We start from the raw sequence: 19,878 nt of genomic DNA, 5'->3' as shown, positions 1-19,878 counted from the left end.
AATAGGTCGCAGTCACCTAGTAATGATACGTTATACACTGCTATCTCAACGAATATAATGTTCGGTATGGTCATCTCAACAATATCAAACCAAAAACCCCAAACAACTCCCCCCCCCCCCCCCCCCCCCCAAAAAAAAAAAAAAAAAAAAAAAAAAAAAAAAAAAAAACCCCCCAAAAATCCCAAACAAACAACCAACAAACATAACAACCTTCAGTTGGAATTTGTTCTAGGTTCACATACATTTTGGCTTAAATTTACTGGACTAGTTATATATTTCCATCTCAAGTTGTTTTTGCTTGTAAGGTTTGGTGTTTTTACATGTATCGAAAAGTTAACGGACGGACGTATGAAGTGGATGGTACATAAGCCGTCCACACCAACGGGTCTATCTGACAACAAAAGGAACAAATAAATTGAAATTTCTTACATGAGGAACTGTTCGAAAATGTCTGAATCTATGTCCGGCACGGCGATATTATCTTGTTCTGCCAGCGGTCCAGTTAGCATTGCTTCAAACACGCGACTCCGAAGAGTCAATATCAGTCTGTGAGCTGGTATGGACTTCCTGTCTTTCCCGACCTGGAACGTGACGTCACAGTGAGATTTTTGTTGCAGTGAATAACGCAGGCATTCTATGAGAGATTTCCCGCGCTGCCAGTTATCGGCAAATCCAGATTTGGTTACCGAATATTTAGCTGCCATTGTAGAACTACAAAAAATAAAAAGAAAAGAAAAGAAAATCAATATTAATGTACTTTCATTAGCATTTCATTTCATTTCAACTTATTTTCGTGCTTATATCCAATTAAGGTTCAAGCACGCTGTCCTGAACACACACCTCAGCTATCTGGGCTGTCTGTCCAGGACAGTGGGGTTAATTGTTAGTGGTTAGTGAGAGAGAATAGTGTGTAGTGGTCTTACATCTACCCAATGAGACGTTAAAGCTCGATCTGGCTGGGAGCAGTACCGGGTTACGAACCCCATACCTATCAGACTTATGTACGATAGCTGAACCACGACACCACCGGTTTCACTAGCAACACTAGGGTTTGGATGGGGGTGGGGGTGGGTTGGCGGGGGTGTCAGATGGAGGGCGCAAGGCAAAGGTTTGAGCTATGTCCCCCCCCCCCCCCCCCCAGTACAATTTTGAAAACTAGATGACCTGAAATGCAATTCCATGCATTCTACAAGTAAAATGCGCCTCTGCCTTAAGATATACTACCAATAGTATTTTTATTCAGTATTATTGGAGCAGCTAGAGCCCCCCTCCCCAGCCCCCGCCCTGTTCCGCCTTGCCTGCCCAACTATACTTAAAGGTGGGGGATACAATTTGGTATGTGTAATTACGTTTCATAAACTAAACAGGTACGCGGTTGGTCTGGTCCCCAGTAGGTAGCCGTACAGAAAACCGTATCATTTCATTTCATCTAATCTCAACTTATTTTCGTGCTTATATCCAATTAGGGTTCAAGTACACTGTCCTGGCCACACACCTCAGCTATTTGGACTGTCTGTCCAGGACAGAGGGTAGTTGTTAATTGTTTGTGGTTAGTGGGTGGGAGCCGGTACCGGGTTGCGAACTCTGTACCTACCAGCCTTATGTACGATAGCAGAACCACGACACCACCGGTTTTACTAGCAACCAAAACTCACCACACAAAAAAAGAGAAAACAAATCACACACACACACACACACACACACACACACACACACACACACGCACACACACACAGACGCACGCACGGGCACGCACGCACGCACACAAAAAACAACCAACAAACAATATCGACAGCCACCTACCTGGCTTAACGTAATGAGAAATGATATTAGATCCAGTGAGACATTTAGCCACTGTGCAGGGCGGATCCAGAATTTTGTAATTAACCAGTGGAGCTACTTTTAATTAGATTGGCTGCATATAGGAGTTTCCGCCACGTGTTAGTATTGTCGTCTATCGTATTTGAATTGGTGGTGTACACCTTGTACTATAAATAACCTATACATATATCCCGTCTGTCTAGTCACAGCTTGTTTCTCGGTACGCGTATTGTGTGTTAACCTAATACGATACAAGTCTGTGTAATATGTTTTTAGACCATGCTGTTCACTACCTAACCGTACATTTACCGTTTTCTCTGTGTCCGATCGTCTGTTTATCCTTACAGCAGATTTTCTTAGCTTGGTAGCGAAGTATTTCCTGTTTGTTTCGCTAGTAACGCTCATGTAATACGGGGATCTCCCTAATTTGCATATAGCTTGTACTTTCTATACAGTTGGTTACGTTTTATATGTATACACATACATAGGCATACGGGTTCCCATTTTTATAGGGGGGGGGGGGGGGGGGGGGGGGGGGCAGGCTGATTTTTGCCCGAATTAAACAAAATTGCCCGAATCTGGATTACAACGTTTATTCATATTAGCATTACTGTCAAACACGTATATAGTACTGCAAACGAATCGTGATAGTCCGAGAGTTACAACAGCCATATTACACAGGAGTGATACGGGTAGCTTTCTGACCCCAGAAACCCAATTCTTAAGTGCGGCTAGTGGTGGGTTTGTTTGGGGGGGGGGGGGGGGGGGGGGGGGGGGGGGGGGGGGGGGGGGGGGGGGGGGTCTTGCACTAAAACAAAGTCCCAAATCTTTTTTTCGTTTACATGGAAGCTACAAGAGCGACACATCCCATGCGGTAGGGCTGTCTGCACTGATTACAAATATGCAACTTAAGAAGAAGATTTCTGGTGGGGAGGTCACTAAAGAACAACACTAATTAGTGCTAATTACACTTTTATTTGACATGAAAGCTACAAGAGGGGAATCTAATGCAAAATGTAGAGGATGGTCCCCTGATCAAGAAACAACAACTTAAGAAGAGAATATGTGGTGGTAAGGTCACTTAAGAAGAGGTCAAAGGTCATGGAATGGGATATTTGCAATTAATTAATGCATAGTTAGAAAATGCCACATGATACACAAATGATACAAACATGAAACTTGTATCAGATAAGCATGAAGTGAGATACATTATAAAAAGCAAAACAGTTTTCCACTCTTACCATTTCATTTGACCTCAATCAACAAAAACTAAAACAAAGTACCCATTTGCATGCAAGACCGGCCTCGGTGGTGCAGTGGTTAAGCCATCGGTCTACAGGCTGGTAGGTACAGGGTTCGCAGCTCGGTACCGGCTCCAACCCAGAGCGAATTCTTAAAGTGCTGTGCCAGACCATACACTAAAATTTCAAATTCCACAATTAAATGCTTTCTTAATTCATTGCAATAATATTTTACACCGATATGTAAATCAATAATTACGAAAATGCCCCATAAAAGTATTAAAACATCACTCCCGTAGAAACACTGCCGGAAACGACCGAGTAAAATTCTCGGTAAAAACATTTGCCTGTAAATAGCCGTGACGTCACGAAGGGAACGCGCTTCACAAAAACCTACCACGAGATGACTTTTAGCGCAAGCGAAAGTGGGACCGACAGCGACTGCCAAGCTCATTGATCATGCGATTCTTCTTTCGATGATGAATAGTGTAGTAATGACGACTGGACTAATATTTGTGCAACACAACAAATAATGCCTTATCAGTTTGAACCTGGAACATCTTCCGACGAACCACCGGCCTGACAGATGACGATGAAAATGGTCGTGGGGACAGCTTACCACTAATTTACAACTTTTATTCTTGTTTTGTTCTTTAGCTTTTCGTGCGAATTATTTTGCTACACTGTATGTTCTAATACTTGTGATGTAGTAGAAAAGACAATAAATAACTCTTGAATTCTACGAGTCAAGTGGACCCGATATCGGTAATTTTAAGAAATAAACAAAAACGACTTTTAGTCCGTCCCATCCCTCTATGAAGATGGGTGTTGTTTTTATGAACAATTTCAGTTTAGTTTGACATAAAAAAAAAAGTAAAAGTGTTTTGGAAATAACAAAACAATACTATTTTTTTGTGTGCAGTTGTGAAAACAGTCTGCTCAGAAATAAATAACTTATTTTAATTTTAAGAAATAAACAAAAACGACTTTTAGTCCGTCCTATCCATCCATGAAGATGTTTTTTTGTGTGAATAATTTCAGTTTAGTTTGACGTAAAAAAAAAAGTAAAAGTGTTTTGGAAATAACAAAACAATACTATTTTTGTGTGTGCAGTTGTGAAAACAGTCTGCTCAGAAATAAATAACTTATAGCACATTCCATAGTATGAAAAAAGGTTTTCTTTGTGGGAAGGTATAGTAAAATTAATTTAATGTATTTATAGTCTGTTTTACAGGGAACGCCTTTTTTCATACTATGGAATTTACAAGTCATTTATTTCTGAGCCGATTGTTTTCTAAGATGCATACAAAATTAGCTTCTTTTTTTCTCTTTTTTACAAAAAAACCCTACATTTTTGTAGGATGGGACGGACTAGGCTATAGATACTTACTTGTTTGTACTTTATTGTTTTAATGTTCTCGAACTGTAAAGAAAAATCTCACAAATGAACGAGATGCAAACGACAACAAATCGGATCTCGATGATTGCACGAACCGTGCATGAAAAAACAAACTGAGCGGAGTTGAAAGCATAACGCAATTTGGGACATTGACGATATGCACCCCAAGGTCGTTTCGGTGTGGATGGCGTCGGCTGTTTGTTTTGTGTCGCAGAAAAATTGTTGGTACGGCATCTTTTTTTAAACGCCATAACACATGGTATTCCCATATCTCGCTTAAGCCAGTTCGGACGAATCGAAACTAAAGTGCCTGCAGTTACAACGGTCTCCGGCATTTTCTTCCTGTCCAGTATTTTCACGTTGTTTTAATCAAATTCACACACAGATTTCTCACAGCAACATTACTAGGAAATGCGTGAAGACTAAATTGATCGGCTTTTGTATTGCTACAGCCGCCAACAACACGCCGTTTAACCATAATAAACACAAAAGAAGCAATGAACAATGGCGCTGACTATCGAAAGGAGTTCCCTTCGTGACGTCACGGATCAAATCTTACGGAAATTCCCGAAACGAATTCAGCTGGTTCTGTTTTTCAGGGGAATATTTTTAAATGGAAAATATACCGGTATATAATTTTTTTAATTTTTTTTTTTTAATTTTCTAATCATATTAAATAATATCTTGATTGATATAGCTCAATACATCATACATCTGGAACAGCACTTTAAGGGGTCAGTGGGTAGGTGTAAGGCCACTATACCCTCTTCTCTCTCACTAATCACTAACCAACTAACCCACTGTCCTGGACAGACAGCCCAGATTATTGAGGTGTGTGCCCAGGGTAGCGTGCTTGAACCTTAATTGGATATAAGCACGGAATGACTTAGTTATTTATAGGAGAAATAACGTGCATTCCGAACACACAGAGATTTATAAAAAGTGGAATTAAGTCAACTTCGTGCATTTTATATGATGATTTGTATATAAAACCTGTCGGGGTTTGGGTTTGTTTTCATGTAAATGCAAAGAAAACAAATATCGAATAGGAAATAAACGTAACATTTGCAAAAAACTTTGGGTCTAAATAATTGAACAGGATAATAGTAATTGAAACCTGACCTGTATTATTTCTAACACATAAGAAAACACAAATATTTGGTTGGATGCAGACTGGCGTAGCATTTATTAATATAAAATTAACACCTACGACAGATTCATTCTGGCCAATCACAGACTAATGTGCTGACCTCAAATGAGATTTTTAACTAGCAGCAGAGTCGTGCCCTTCCTAGGGTCCCAAAGGAAAGGCCCCGCCTGGTTCACCTTGCATGTGAAAGAAAACCTGCCCGTGCCAGCTTGTCCAGTCACGAGGGTTCCCAAGCATTAGGGATATAAAACACCACTGACATGATACGAGTGTTCCTAGCGTGCATGTATTCATACACAATCTCTTCCGTGTGTCCACCAGCGTAGGTAGGGGTGCACCTACCTGAGCTACCTAAGCTTACCCATCTCAAACAAGGGTCCCCAACGTTGAGATGAATGTGCCCAGCCATCAAAACTCCGCCATAGAACCTGCCTATACGGACCGCCCACCCCCCATCGTTTATTAAATAATCTGTCAACAATTGCAGAACACATTTAAGTGGACACCGAACACCTTATTACCGCCCTTGAAACAACTTTTGTAGCCTATCTTGGAAACCTCTGTGGTATATGAGCATGGTAAAAACTTACGCAACGCAACCCCAGTCCTTTCCCGTATGACTGAATCATTGAACATTAATACCCCAGTCACACGTACGCTGCGATTGGCCACGACCTTAGTTGTCGTGGACAATCGAGGGCTTGTTTTGTTGTCGCAGACGATCGTAAATTGTCGTAAGTTGTCGTGAACAATCGTGGGCTTGTTTTGTTGTCGCAGACGATCGTAAATTGTCGTAAGTTGCCGTGGACAATCGTGGGCTTGTTTTGTTGTCGCAGCCGATCGTAAATTGTCGTAAGTTGTCGTGGACAATCGTGGGCTTGTTTTGTTGTCGCAGGTGATCGTAAATTGTCGTAAGTTGTCGTGGACAATCGTGGGCTTGTTTTGTTGTCGCAGATGATCGTAAATTGTCGTAAGTTGTCGTAGACAGACTTGAGACAGACAAATTGTTTATTAAAGTCTTACCTCAGTTTTAAAAACATACATCAATAAAACAATAATATATAAAATAGCACTGAGCCACTCTATATGGAGTTACGAGAGACTATAAAGAATCGACATATAAAATATACAAATATTACATTAAAAACATATTAAAAACATCTAACACAAAAATGAAATATGCTATTATATTCAGTCAAATTATAAACAGTCTATATATTAAAATAATATAAAACTAAAACACTTTTAAGACATGTAATAAAATATTATCATCCCCTGTTAATATTCAATCAGTAACAAATATAATTATAGGATCTTATTTAAAACGCTTTCTCTCATTTTGGTCTCCAGGATGTCTGCCATTTACGGTTCGTAGTCCACTGGTTTTACATACAATCGATTTACGATTTTGCCGTAACTATTACGCGCAGTAAGATTATTGTCAGGTAGCCCGAGTACTCTGACTGTAAGAGAGCTAGACGGACATTTGGACATAAATACGCTCTCATTACAGCCAGAAACCAAGCTATGTATTTTTTTGGGCAATTCCCGACAACCAAAAAGTTGGCAAAGATTTCCGCTCTAATATCACAACAATCCTATGTTTGACGTTAAATACTTTTACATCGATAATTTTCGAGTTAATTGATTAAACAAAATCCACATATTAATCACTAATACACTTAGTACAGAAAGAAATCCGACAGCACCCACATTCAGCTACGCTTCGTGACACTCCGTCGCAAGAATTACAAAGCTCGGTGACCTATTTCGTGACGTAGATCACGTGATCGTCCACTGAGCGATACCGCCCAGTAAAATAAAACCCGGAAAAAATTATAGGAACTTAAAGAAAATTATCTTCCTAACCGTTTAAGGGGTTTTAGACTATTAACTACTCAGTTGCCCCCCCCCCCCCCCCCCCCCCCCCCCAACAAAAAAACAACAAGCTACGGCCCTGTTGATGCATAAAGCAGAGATATATTTTCCATGGAAATCTGGCGTAAATTAAGTCAACCGCTTGTCGGTAACGTCCTCTAGACTGATTTTTACGCTACACAGTAAACCAAATTACCAGTTCGAGAAACAAACAAATAGTTCGCGAACGTTAGCGAAACGTTTCCTCGCTGAATTTGCGTCTGCATGCTTAAGACTTTCCGAATACAATTAGATTGCATGTCAGTTAAAGAGAGACATGTTTTATTTAACAACGCATTCAACATATTTTATTTACGGTTATATGACGTCAGACATATATTGAGAGAGGAAACCCGATGTCGCCACTTCATGGGCTACTCTTTTCGATTAGCAGCAAGGGATATTTTATATGCACCATCCCACATACAGGGGTGTACATACCACGGCCTTTGATATACCAGTCGTGGTGCACTGGCTGGAACGAGAAATAGCCCAAATGAGCTCACCGACGGGGATCGATCCCAGACCGATCGCGTATCGAGCGAGCGCTTTACCACTGGCACACGTCCCGCCCCTCATGTTAATTAATGCAGAGACCCACTATCTCACCAAACAACAACAACATTACAGTAATTGATAAAAATAAAATGAAATAAAATGAAATAAAATAACAAAAATAAAAATAAAAATAAATAAGTAGATAAAATAAAAATAAAAATAAATAAGTACATAAAATAATAATATAAATAAATGCTAAATGAAATTAATAATACAAAATTAATAAAATTATGTGGGTATATCATCATGGGACAATTTTATTACGTTGTAAAAATGGGTAGAGTGGGTAGAAACTTTATAATTGATGTACTGACTTTTACACATATTTTCCTAGTTGCACTCTGGCTAGTTTTACGTTTTAATGTTAGTTATTGTAATAGAATCGCTTTTCTATTAGTTAAATCAAACCGTCGTTGACGGGCCACTGACACATGGTATAAAGTGTGTTTGTTTTGTCTTACGTTTTAATGTTAGTTATTGTAATAGAATCACTTTTCTATTAGTTAAATCAAACCGTCGTTGACGGGCCGCTGACACATGGTATAAAGTTTGTTTGTTTTGTTTTACGTTTTAATGTTAGTTATTATAATAGAATCGCTTTTCTATTAGTTAAATCAAACCGTCGTTGACGGGCCACTGACACATGGTATAAAGTTTGTTTGTTTTGTCTTACGTTTTAATGTTAGTTATTGTAATAGAATCACTTTTCTATTAGTTAAATCAAACCGTCGTTGACGGGCCACTGACACATGGTATAAAGTGTGTTTGTTTTGTCTTACGTTTTAATGTTAGTTATTGTAATAGAATCACTTTTCTATTAGTTAAATCAAACCGTCGTTGACGGGCCGCTGACACATGGTATAAAGTTTGTTTGTTTTGTCATACGTTTTAATGTTAGTTATTGTAATAGAATCACTTTTCTATTAGTTAAATCAAACCGTCGTTGACGGGGCACTGACACATGGTATAAAGTTTGTTTGTTTTATCTTACGACACCACTAGAACACATTTATATATTAATCATCGGCTATTGGATGTCAAACATTTGGTAATTTTGACATATAGTCTTATTTTTCCATTAGTAGCTAAGGATATTTTATATGTACCATCCCACACACAGGATAGCACATACCACGGTCTTTGATATACCAGGCATGGTGTACTGGCTGGAACGAGAATGGGCTCACTGGCGGGGATCGATCCCAAACCGACCGCGCATCAAGCGAGCTCTGTACCACTGAGGTATGTCCCGATCCCGACTCATGGTATATGCAAATTACATATTTTTGTTAAAGAAACCTTTGTTCGTTTCATTGTGTGAAAATCCGCACACAATAGCCACTGACTGTAAATAGCTGATACCCACTGGACAAAATGAGCTGGGAAGGAAGGAAATGTTTTATTTAACGACGCACTCAACACATTTTGTTTACGGTTATATGGCGTCAGACATATGGTTAAGGACCACGCAGATATTCAAGGAGGAAACCCGCTGTCGCCACTTCAAGGGCTACTCTTTTCGATTAGCAGCAAGGGATCTTTTATAATATGCACCATCCCATAGACAGGATAGCACATATCACAACCTTTGATATACCAGTCGGGGTGCACTGGCTGGAGGGAGAAATAGCCTAATGGGCCCACCGACGGGGTTCGATCCCAAACCGACCGCGCATCAAGCGAGCGCTTTACCACTGGGCTATGTCTCGCCCTGTAAATGAATGAATGAATGAATGAATGTTTAACGACACCCCAGCACGAAAAATACATCGGCTATTGGGTGTCAAACTGTGGTAAAATGAAACAACAGTGTGATGAGCATCATCAATATAAAAATCCAACAGTTAAATAAAAACACAGTGTAAAGGACTGTGTAAAAATTGCAAATATCACAGATATATATATATATATATATATATATATATAATTAAAATTTTGAATAAAATTCAGTATCACGTAAAAATTGTAAAATAAGTTCTGGATGGAATCGAAAGGATTCCATCACAGTTCGTAGTCCAAATATATCTTTTCGAATTGCTTTCAGATGGGTACATTCCACCAAAATGTGTCGCACAGTCAGAAGACACTGACAGTGCTCACACTGAGGTGGAGGATCTTTCTTTCAGATAAATGAATGGGTTAAATATGTATGCCCGATGCGGGAACGACACAAGACTATTTCATCCTTCCTGCACTGTCTATAGGAGGACTGCCACTCTCCCAAGACTGGCTTGATAGCATGAAGCTTGTTCGCAACCTCACCGTCCCAATCACGTTGCCAAATCGAAAAGATAAATTTGTTAATACCATATTTAAAATCAGTATACGGTACACCAACCCTGGCATGAGGCAAATCCAAAGCAGACTTGGCAGCTAAATCTGCCTGTTCATTACCCCTGATGCCAACATGGCTGGGTACCCAACAAAATACAATGTCTTTATTAGCAATAGATAAAAAGACACACTTTCGTATCACCATCCCAATTAAGGGATGGTCCAGCTTCATATTACGTAAAGCTTGGAGACACGAAAGTGAGTCAGTAAAAATAATAAATTTGGATGCACTAGAATCCTTTATTTCTTCTAAGGCTTTAATGACTGCCCAAACTTCAGCACTAAAGATCGATGCTGAGTCAGGCAGTCGCATGGAGAGTATTGTGTCTGATGGAAAAACTGTAGCACAAGCCACAGAATTCCCATCCCGTGATCCATCTGTTTACACAGGAATGTAATCACGGTACTTGTCCTGAATTTCCATGAAAAACTGTTTGTACACAACAGCATCTGTACGATCTTTCTTTAGATGCGAAAGATGAAACACAATTTTAGGTGGTGTAATACACCAAGGTGGTAAAACAAAATATGAAGGAGTTTCCAAAGTGTCAGTTAAATCAATGTTGGAAAGCAACAAAAAACGCTTAATGCGAAGACCAAATGTACGAATAGCATTTAGCCTTGCATCAAACAACTTCATATATTTGTTGTCAAATACCGCATCATGTGCTGGATGTGTTGGTAACGATTTAATCTTGGCAGCATACTGCAAAGAAAGCTTGGCACGTCTAGCACCCAAACAAGGTTCGTGTGCATCAACGTACAAGCTCTCTACAGGAGATGTTCTAAATGCACCAAGACAAAGCCTAAGTCCCTGATTGTGTATAGGATCTAGCATCTGCAAGTAAGACTTGCGTGCCGACCCATACACAATGCATCCATAATCTAGTTTTGATCTGACTAAAGATCTATACAGACGGAGCATAACCTTTCGGTCTGCTCCCCATTCTGTATTACCAATAACTTTTAAAATATTAAGAGCTTTTAAGCCCTTCTTTTTAACATATTTAAGATGGGGCACAAAAGATAGCTTCCTGTCAAATATAACCCCCAGAAATTTAGTCTCCTCCACAACTGGAATTGGATTTTTGTCCAAAAACAACTGTGGATCTAAGTGAAGACCTCTTTTCTGGCAGATATGCATACAAACCGTTTTTGCCTTTGAGAATCTAAAGCCATTGACAGTTGCCCATTGATGAAGTTTATTCAAACAAAGCTGCAACTTACGTTCAATGATACTCATATTGGACGATCTATAGCAAATCTGAAAATCATCGACATATAACGAGCAATCGACACCAGGTGTTAAACACTGGGTGATGCTGTTAATTTTCACAGAAAATAGAGTTACAGACAGGATACTACCTTGAGGCACACCCATCTCCTGTGGGTGAATGTCGGACAAAGTCGACCCCACCCGGACTTTAAAAGATCTCTCTCTTAAAAATTGAGATATAAAAACTGGAAGTCGACCTCTTAGGCCCATGCCATGGAGGTCGTTTAAAATCCCATACTTCCACGTGGTGTCGTAAGCTTTCTCCAAATCAAAAAACACTGAAACCAAGTGCTGATTATGGATGAAAGCTTCCCTACAAAACGTTTCAAATCTAACAAGATGATCAACCGTGCTACGTCTAGATCTGAACCCACATTGCACGTTAGTGAGCAATTTGTGAGATTCAAGATACCAGACAAGTCTACGATTGATCATTCGTTCCATGGTTTTACAAATGCAACTTGTCAAAGCGATAGGGCGATAACTAGTAGGATTGGTTGGATCCTTACCAGGCTTGGGAATAGGAATGATAATAGCTTTCCTCCAATCAGAAGGAAAGTCACCAGAAATCCAGATGTTATTAAAAATATTCAAAAGAACCATCAAAGATGATTCAGGTAAATGTTTCAATAACTGATAATGAATTTCATCCGGTCCTACTGAAGTATCATGGGCTCTACGAAGAGCATCCTGCAATTCCTCCATAGAGAAACGCCTGTTGTACACTTCAGCATTTTCAGATGAAAAATTAATGGACTGCTTTTCAGCTTTAGTTCTGACAGATGTAAAAGCATCTGTACTGAAAGCAGAAGATGAGTTATGAGAAAAGTTTCCTGCCAATGCATTGGCAATGTCACAATGAGATGTGACATCCGTGTCATTGACAGACAAATGATGAACTGTATTACTGGATTCTTTACCTTTGATTTTACGGATCCTATTCCAGACAGATTTTACTGATGTTTGTGAATTCAACTTGGAGACAAAAGTTCTCCAAGATGATTTCTTACTCTGTCTAATCTCTCTGCGAACTTTGGCCCTAGCAATACGAAATGCATCCAGGTTGTCTGCTGTAGGTTCACATTTGAACCGCTCAAGCAACCTGTTTCGCTCTTTGAATGCATCTTTGCACGTATCATTAAACCATGGTTTATTGAAACGCTTTGGTACTGCCGAAGTCTTAGGAATAGTTTCATCTGCAATGTCCTTCAAGATGGAAGTGAACAAAGACATGGGATCATCAGCATCAGTAATGGCAAATTGTTGCAGATGAGTGCTGCACAGATGCTGAAACTGACCCCAATTTGCCTTCGCCAACTTCCACCTTTGAACCCTTTCAAGTGATGGTGGTCCATTATTCTCCAAAATAATGGGAAAGTGGTCACTACCATAAAGGTCTGAACCAACTTTCCAGGAGAAATCAACAAAAATTGATGGACTACAAAGAGTTAAATCTATGGAAGTGAAAGATCCACTTGCAGAATGAAAATATGTACGACTTTTATCATTAAATAAAAGTAAGTCGTTTTTGAGAATTAAGTCTTCCAATTGTTTACCTCTAATATTGACATCCTCGCATCCCCACAAAGTGTGGTGACCATTAAAATCTCCCATAACAATGAAGGGAGTAGGGAGCTGGTCAGGAAGACCTTGAAGATCCCTCGGATTAAAATTAAAATGATTACGAGGTGGCAAGTAAACTGAACACAGAGTTATAGTTTTATGAGCTGTGACCTTTACAGCCACAGCTTGTAAATTGGTAGTCAGTGTAACTGAACTCTGAGGAATGTTTTCATTAACAAGAATGGAAACACCCCCAGATGCTCTATTTTCAGTTTCTTGAAATTTGTGATAGAGGTTAAATCCTCTCATGGTAATATGATCAGTGTCCTTCAAGAACGTTTCCTGAAGACACACTGCAAGAGGATTATGTTTTTGAATTAAAAGACTTAATTCATCAAAATTGGGCCTAAGCCCACGGCAGTTCCACTGAATGACTGAATTAGCCATTAGGGGGAAGTACAGGAGTTAGCGTTACTTTTTCCTTTGATGTTGATCGTGAACGACCTTGAGATGAAACATCCATCTCGTCAGTCATATCAACAAGCAAACCATCAAAGGAATTGCTAACTGGAACAGGTCGCATTTCAATCTTTTTTTAACAGCCCCGAAGAGCGATCTTTTTTAGATGAACCTTTCTGTTTTCCTGGCTGAGAAAGACTGCTAGGGCCTGGCACCACAGCAGTCGATCTACCTGCAGGATGTTGTAAATCCACAGACACTTGGGTCATTGTGGTAGTTGTCTTGTGCTTTTGAATAGCTTCTTGTTGTTTTTGAGCTGCCTTGTCGGCTTGTTTTGCAGCTTTTTCAACATCTGAAAGCTTTCTGTATTTAGCTTCATCGTATCGCCACGTTAGGTCAGTGTTGATGGCAACACTTCGTGTGGAGACCTTGACTGCCGCAGCATAGGACTTCCCTACTACAACAGAAACTTCTGTCTCCACAAATTTCCTAGCCTCAGGAAATGACAAGTGTTTCTCAACTTTGACCTGCTGCACCTTTTTCTCCAATTTCCATCTTGCACATTCTCGCGAATATGCAAAATGGTTTCCCTTACAATTTACACAGATAATGTCATTGGTACATGTCTTACTGTCGTGGTCAAATTGACCGCAACGAGCACATGTCAGCTTGTTTCGACATGTAGTTTGGCCATGACCAAACTTTTGACAGTTAAAACATCGTAATGGGTTTGGAACAAAAGGCACAACAGGTATATGCAGATATCCAGCCTTAACAGACTCTGGAAGGGTAGGCTTGTCAAAGGTTAAAATCAAAGTATTCGTCGGTACAAGTTCATTGTTCCGGCGAATCTTGATTCTCCTCACTGATGTCACACCCTGTGGTGACAAGTTTTCAGTAATTTCATCTTCGCTGACTCCTTCCAAATCTTTCGACCGAATAACTCCCTTAGAAGAATTCAGGGAGGAATGTGGCGATACTTTAACTGGTACATTACACAAGACTGTCGACTTAAGAAGACACCGAGAGTGAGTCCAAGTCGAACATTCTACCAGCAACAAACCATTGCAAACAAGCCCCTTCTGAACAGCAAACGGTGACAGTTTGCTCAAGGCTCCGTCTACAGAAGAACTAATGACTAGAAACCTTGGCCAGGATTCAGAAGTTATTACTTTTGATTTTTTAGAATTAACAATAATCCTAGATTCCTCATCAGATGATGAGGAATCCGCAACCTCGGTGTGGACCCTTTTCAGGGTCCCATCTGAAGTATGGAAGTTAGTGTTATCCATATTTTGAGTCATAAATGTTCATCAACCATGCCCCCACCCACCACGGAGTCCAACATGGGGACATGATGCTGCGGATAACCAGCAGACACTCATGCCAGGGATACATGGTTGATATACTCAGGCAAGAATACTATTATCACCCGATTGACCCTAGCCACCGCCCCAAGAGCAACAAATACAAATCATATATAAAAAATGTTTGTTCTTGACAAAATTAACAAAACAAAGGTTGTTTACTCTAGAGCTTGACATGACCAGCCGATTAATCAGGTCGGGCCTCCCTGACCACCCGTCTGGCTGAACTCCAGGCCAAAGTGGTGTGTTGCCAGAAAACATACCCGCAGATATGTTCCCAACTCAACCACCAGGATCCCATCATCCAGCATTACGGGACGCACCTCACGGCCAACAAGGTGCCCCAAAAGGGGAGTTGTGCTGTATTGGCCATTCTCAAAGAGAATGTTACACCCCTGCACCACGGTGAGGTTACAGCACGCGCAGGGGCGCCCTGTAAATGAGCTGGGGTGACTCCTTCAAACAATGTGGGTGGGGCTAAAAAGTGAGTTTTGTTTTCAAAATGGCCGACAGTGTTACTCTATATACTAATACCTTGACAAAAAATTAAGGATAGACATTCGGAAATATGACATTTAAAAAATGTTAGTGTTTTTGTTGTTGTTTTTTTGTTATTGTTTTGTTTTTATTATTAGTATTTTATAGTATTCATTATCACACGATATATTGCTGTATATCTGGAGAAAAAAAAGCCCAGTTTGTTTTGTTTAACGACGCCACTGTAGCGCATTTATTCATTGATCACAGGCTATTGGATGTCAAACAGTCGGTAATTTTGACATAGTGTCTTAAAAAAAGAAACCCGCTACATTTTGTTTCATGTGTAACAAGGGATCTTCTATATGCACTATACCACACACATACTAGTACATAGCCTACAACGGCCTTTGGTACATATACCAGTCGTGGAGCACTGGCTGGGATGATGTATATCTGAAGCAATATACATATTTTTCATGTTTCAAACTTTGTAATTAATTAGAAATATACCACACACACACACACACACACACACACACACACGCGCGCGCGCACGTACGCACACACACACGCACACGAAATAAAAACGTCAACTAAGAAGTCATTTCCTACATATTTAATCACCAATAACAACAAATCCATCCCCAAATAAAATTACTACATGAAACTTTGAAGCTTTGTTTCGGTACACTCAGACCGTCAAACGACATCATATGAGGAATTATTGTACAATGGGTATTTACAGTGACAAGATGACAACTGGAGTTCTTCGCAGAATATATACAAACATAATTAAAAATAGCTATACACACATTTTAAAACGAAAACATGATCAAATATAGTATTAGGTTGGCTGTTTTTTTGTTTTGTTTTTATATATATAATTCAGCATTTTAAATAGTATTTAGTGATATTAGAGATGTATACGGTTTGCTTATTTTTTCTTTTCATTTCAGAAATGCATTTTGACATCTTTTCCACCGCGGTGTAATATACTATGTAATATATGTATGTATTGTCTCAATGCATTATTTTGTTCTGATGTTTTGAATGCATAAGAGAAATAAGCTAACATCTACAGGAAACAAATCGAACGTCCGAAGGTAACAAAAACACTTTGTTTTTTTGTTTTTTACAATTTCCGTTTAGGCCTTGCAAACATATCTAGGTGTGGAACGATACAAGTGATTATTGTCATGTAATAATGTTAATGTATCGGCTCACTCTGGAGCTCAATGTTAGTCATCGATGTCATGTGGGGTGACGAGTGATCTTGGCGATATTCTGTCCAGGTTTTTCATCCGAGAGACTGGAAATGTATTGTAGCATTGAAGACTTGCAGCTCTCAAAGATGTGTGTGTTACCATCCGTTTTTTCCTTCTTCTTCTTTGATAGTGTTTTTAATTTCCTTCCTCTTCTTCTTCTTTTTTTTTCTTTCTTTCATCTTACACCCAGTCCGTAGGTAACACTATTTCTAGTGAATTGAAAAAACAAAACATGACTATATGAAAAAAAAAAAACATTGTAGAATATTCGCCAAGACGATAAGGATGACAAACAGAAAATTAGTTGATTAGATTATTCAGACATGTTAACAATATTAAAATTCGTAGGGTCTCACATAACCTTTTTTATGACCACTTACTCGCACAAATATATTTTCCATGCATTTTGTTTTGTGATTTTGCAACACGTGTAAAAGGTACATTTGTGTGTGCTAGGTTTTGTTCTTCTTCTTTGTTTAGTTGTTTGTTTTATATTTGTTATTCTCACCGTCATGCTTATGTGACGTGTGTGAATTGGTCATCGCTATGTGTATCGATGTCACAACGATAAAGTTGTAAAGAGGGTACAACAACAACATTAAACTTGAAAGACTAAGCTCCGTACCGCCTGATTATGAGAACCGTTTGAAGTGTTATTTAAGAGGCAGGCAAAGTATCCGTCTTCTGCTATGTCGCTTAATTCACCGCACAGAGTCCAATTTGTTCCATGACACTTAAGAACATTAAACGTGAAAGACTAAGCTCGACACCACATGATAAACGCTTGGAGTGTTATACAAGAAGCGACAGGCAAAGTCTCCGTCTTCTGCTATGTCGCTTAATTTACTAAGATGAAAATGATGTTCTCCATGACACTTAACAACTAAACTGTATTTCTTGTCTTTGACAATCCTGACTGGATCTGGGAACTCAACAAGACGGCCTGTTCTCTTTCCATCACTTGTCTCACCTACAGCGACACCAGTATCTTCATCGCACACAAAGGCGCTGAATCCAGATGATCCATCCGTGATGTTAAAGCCTTGTAGAGCACAGGTTTGATTAACACAAAACACAGTTGTGTAATCACCAGAATAAGGAGTATACATGTTCTCAATGAAGTTTTCCAACAGTTTAGCAGTAATAGTCTTTCCAGTCCTGCATCTGGGCTCCTTTTTGAAAGGTAAAACAGATTTATCGGGAGAGACGAAGTTTTTCAAGATTGTGATATCTTCGCTTTCTGTCAGCAGATTATTTGGTGAAACGATATCCACAAAATACTGCTGACCAAGAAGACAATACCTCACATTCATCAACGCCTTCCCGAGTGCACTCCTCTTGTTACCTGGGGTTATCTCCCTTCCTTGTCGTCTGCATTCCGCCTCACTCCAAGCGTTCACGGCTTCAAATACTTTCTCCTCAGATGCGACCAGTTCGTCTGTTTCCGTGATCTCGAGAACACACGAGTGACACAGATCAGAGAATCCAGGCGACTTTAGAATTGTGTTGCCGTTTTCACAGATATATTTCACAGCCTTGACCTTCAGGTCGTGTTCGTCATAGAAATGCGCCTGTTCCATCACGACGCAGGCATTATGTGACGATATCGATGACTCCAAATACGCCAGACACTTCTGTTCCAGGGGCGTTACGTCATATGTTTTAGATAAATACAAAAGTCCAATTGCATTCTTTGAATCAAGTATAACGTCATCGGTATATAGGAAACTGAAAAAAAAAAAAATGAAGAGCGTGGCCTTTTATTAGGAAGCATTGAGTTTGGATTCAAACCGTAACACAACCAATCAACATATTAGTTGTGGTATTTTAACATCAGTGTGTATTTTAGCAGTGTCTGGGATTGACAACGACTATAGGTACTGTCGTAACAACAAATAGTGCTAGCACAAGAAGAGCGAATAGTTATTAAGGTTTTGTCTTTTATTAATGACTTTCGGTTACGGGTCGTTTACCGTTAATTCAATTTTGTACAGCTTCATATAAGTTTAACAATGCAGAACATATTACGCATTATAACACATCCCAGTCATTACAATTGCAACTGTACGGCAACTGTACGGCGAATTGCTCTACAAGATAGTTTTGTTTCATTTCTAACGACGTTTAAATTAGTTACTCGGAATTGACCGTCGGCGTATTTGTTTAAATATAGGTCTTTTAGTCCAGAAACATTAGGTCTAATATGGACCAAACAGGGAAATAAATAGTACTAAGCTCATATGTTCACAATAGTTCCATGATGTAGTTAAGAACCAATATGTTAATTAAATAGTTCCTAAGTTTCTTATAAGTGCTATTATGTATTGCTAAAATTCAAAATGCCCACCATTTGGGCACAAAACATATTACTTATCGGGAATAGCGTGCAACTACATAACATATTTCAATTCATTCATGATTACTTTTCATAAAAAAGTAACAAATTACTGAAGGTCATGGTAAGAGGGGAAGTGCACAATATATGACAGATCCCTTGCTACTAATCGAAATATGAGGTAGGTTTCCTGTGAAGTCCATATCACAGCTGCCAAAAGTTAAGCATCCAATAGCCGATGATTCATTAATCAATGTGTTCTAGGAATGGTGCTGTAAAAACACAATTTACAATTTAACGACGCCATATAATACCTAGGCTCATAAATACAAGAAAGGCAGACCGAATGTCTACAGATGCAATTGAGTTCTTTGACATCGGCACAATATAGTCTGAACTGTTATGTAATTTGCTCATTTCTTGCTACATTTTGTAAAATGTATTTTTTAGCTTCTTTGCATACTTAACATGAATAAATCCATTGTTGGCATTTTCCCCCCATCATAATATTGGTGGCCATCTTGAATTCAAGATGTCGGCCTTTGTAATGCCAACCTGGGGTCATATCTAAACTTCTGTGTGATTCAAATAGTTCACTATTATCTGTTTAAAACAGCTGTCCATATATAAAAATCTTTAAAGAATAACATTACTTGTTATACATACTGTATATCAATGGTGATAATGAAAATTGTGCTACCCAGCCTTTTATT

The 19,878-nt window shown here is 39.2% G+C and overlaps 1 protein-coding gene across 5 annotated transcripts in view; it reads right to left on the bottom strand.

The window, feature by feature from the left end:
- Nucleotides 1–19,878, bottom strand: part of LOC121386910 (BTB/POZ domain-containing protein 2-like) — a 157,803-nt gene that overhangs the window by 124,308 nt on the left and 13,617 nt on the right. For 2 of the 5 annotated variants that reach the window (XM_041517951.1, XM_041517953.1), the window contains one exon: nt 16,167–18,558. The exons of 2 other annotated variants lie outside the window; for them this stretch is intronic. In XM_041517951.1, coding sequence (XP_041373885.1) covers nt 17,574–18,558 — 985 coding nt within the window. In that variant the 3' untranslated portion in view covers nt 16,167–17,573. Of the gene's footprint in view, nt 1–429; nt 707–16,166; nt 18,559–19,878 lie in introns of those variants that run through there. One more of the 5 variants, XM_041517954.1, reaches the window with a different exon arrangement.

The sequence above is a fragment of the Gigantopelta aegis genome, chromosome 12 (genome assembly GCF_016097555.1).
Source record: "Gigantopelta aegis isolate Gae_Host chromosome 12, Gae_host_genome, whole genome shotgun sequence".
NCBI lineage: Eukaryota > Metazoa > Mollusca > Gastropoda > Neomphalida > Peltospiridae > Gigantopelta > Gigantopelta aegis.
The sequence above is the reverse complement of the archived record's forward strand: the minus strand, read 5'-3'. Positions and strand labels throughout refer to the sequence as shown.